We start from the raw sequence: 2,693 nt of genomic DNA on the forward strand, positions 1-2,693 counted from the left end.
CTGTGTGGAGGAGGAGCGCCAGAAATATATGAAGGCAAGCAAGTATGAATATGCGTACTTGTACAAATGCATATGTCTTTGTGTGTGTATATATATATATACATATATATATATATATATATATATATATATATATATATATATATATATATATATATATATATATATATATATATATATATATATATATATATATATATATATATATATATATATATATATATATATTCCTATGAGTCGACGGGGAAAATGAAACACGAAAAGTTCCCAAGTGCACTTTCGTGTAATAATCACATCATCAGGGGAGACACAAGAGAGAAATATAACAGCCAGTTATATGTATATGTATATCAACTGACTGTTATATTTCTCTCTTGTGTCTCCCCTGATGATGTGATTATTACACGAAAGTTCACTTGGGAACTTTTCGTGTTTCATTTTCCCTGTGGACTCATAGGAATATCTTGATCACGCGCAAAATTGTGATCCTTTCCAATATATATATACATATATATATATATATATATATATATATATATATATATATATATATATATATATATATATATATATATATATATATATAACTGTACATGTGTGGATGTGTCATTCTTCGTCTGATATGGAAAACAGCGATTAAGGACAATAAATACATAATGGATTTATATTTATACACAGACAGTTATATGAGCACTGTCCGTGAGAATGAAGCTGCTTCTGGGTCTACACTGACTCTAACAGTGAACTTACTGGAGAGGATTTTTGTACGAACGGCGAAACATACTTCATTCCACATCATAAGAAAATGTTTGGTGAATTTCTTCCTATTGTGCAATGCAATCTGTTCTAAGTAATGTTAGTTTGGGGTCTGAAAGACAGACATTCATGATCATGGATGGAAATTTTCTTCTCAGCGTTAATAAATATATATATGAATTACTTCACAAAAGGGTAAGAAATGAAATATTTTTTCTATGCATGAATGTTTAATGTTGCAATTTTAACTGCAAACTTAAATGTTATATCTGCAGCATAAATATCGAATGCAATAAATACAAAAGAGAGCAAAGATATCAGTTGTACATGTACAAACACTTAGTGTTCATAAAGTCGTTTCCAGCAGCAGCACCATCAATAAGATGCCATTTAACTCTTATCATTGGCTTGTGTTAATGTTCTGGAATTGGAGGGTTGGTTTATGGGGAAGAGTAGCTCCTGCTGGGAGCTTTCGAGTCCTCTAGACGAGCTCTCTCGATCTGCTCGATGGCGTGTGGAGGCAAAGGATGCACCAAGTCAGACTCTACCCTGTAACCGGCACCGTCAGCTACGAACTTGAAATGGGCAGGGGTACCGTCAGGGAAGGTGAACCTGAGGAGGATCAGTTTTCGTGTGAAAATCATTCCATAAACTGCCACGTCTCACATACAGGGATGCCTTACACACACGCCTGTCTTTTGCCACTGAATAAAATTCTGAACTTTATGAAGGGGTTTTGCATAAGATATCTAACATCAGCATCTGTAGGATGCTAGCTATTTGGCACACATTTTATAAGAATAATTTTGTTTAAAAGCAATAAAACAGTAAGTTTTTCCCACCGATTCCTTGCAATAAAAGAAAAGTTTCACTCACGTCCAATATCCCTGGGATGCCACAGCTCCTTCTTCTCCATGGGGGGCGCCCTCCTCGGTACGACTGATGCCGTCACCAGTTTCAAAGTTGAAGTTGTAGTTGCCATGCTGATCAGGTCCCTCACGGTTGTCGGACAGGATGGGAATCTCATCAGAAGTGTATCTTGGGGGCGCCGAGTAGCTGCCCTGTGGCGCCGCGGTCGCCACCGCCACTAAGGCAACAAGGATCACCTGATAGTGATAAGAATGATCAAGTTCATTTATAATTCATTCATACTTATCTTAAACATAAAAGAAAATATCATGAAGCTCATTACACAAAATATAGTAAAAAGATTAGAAATGAGATATAATTCAAGATATACTGAGTACATGATGTGCTCATCAAGTGAAATAGTGGACATGTCTTCAAATTTATACAATTCTTTTAAGTCAAACTGTCATTTCTGGAGTAGTGTTCCTTACTGAGAGCATGTTGACTACAGAACTGGACTGTGGTGCTGACCGGGCGGTTCACCTTTATATACAAGCTGGCTCCACCCATCCGATCTACTTCATTCCTCGATCAAGGTGATGGTCAGTCAGTTTTCCCCTGCCCGTTATCATCTCCTGAGAGTTTACGAAACGAGAGTTGAAGGTCAATGAAGCATGCTCAATACACACTTTCGCCAAACATCAGATCCACATAATGTATTATTCAATTTATATTGCCGAAGAATTCCGCCTTCTAATGTTCTTTTATTTCTATCATTACTGTTCATATTAAGGTTCCCAACCTTCAATTATAACTAAATTTCTTTCCGTACATATCAGTTACTTTACTACTAGAGATATCTCAGATATCTATCTGAGATGATACCAAGGTGACAGTAGGATATTTGCCATACACTGGAAAAGGTGAGAGTTCCTCCTGGGTCTACGTGGAAAGGTCTGACTGCTTTATGATACCATGAATACGAGGCAACACAAATATACTTAATATCTCAAATTATATTTACAGTGCTACCTCATCCTTATGCTTCGATATCATCAACACTCCGTCAGAAATGACAGTTTAACTCA

General features: G+C 36.4%; 1 protein-coding gene across 1 annotated transcript; it reads right to left on the bottom strand.

Moving 5' to 3' along the window:
* Positions 1-979: 979 nt before the first annotated feature.
* LOC139765411 (cuticle protein AM1199-like) lies at positions 980-2,166 on the bottom strand. Its single transcript, XM_071692770.1, has 3 exons — positions 2,097-2,166; positions 1,633-1,862; positions 980-1,368 (listed from the first exon to the last, which is right to left on the bottom strand). The coding sequence occupies exons 1-3, from the start codon at positions 2,103-2,105 to the stop codon at positions 1,197-1,199; spliced, it is 411 nt and encodes a 136-aa protein (XP_071548871.1). The 5' UTR covers positions 2,106-2,166; the 3' UTR covers positions 980-1,196.
* Positions 2,167-2,693: the final 527 nt, after the last annotated feature.

The sequence above is a fragment of the Panulirus ornatus genome, chromosome 55, assembly GCF_036320965.1.
Source record: "Panulirus ornatus isolate Po-2019 chromosome 55, ASM3632096v1, whole genome shotgun sequence".
NCBI classification, from domain to species: domain Eukaryota; kingdom Metazoa; phylum Arthropoda; class Malacostraca; order Decapoda; family Palinuridae; genus Panulirus; species Panulirus ornatus.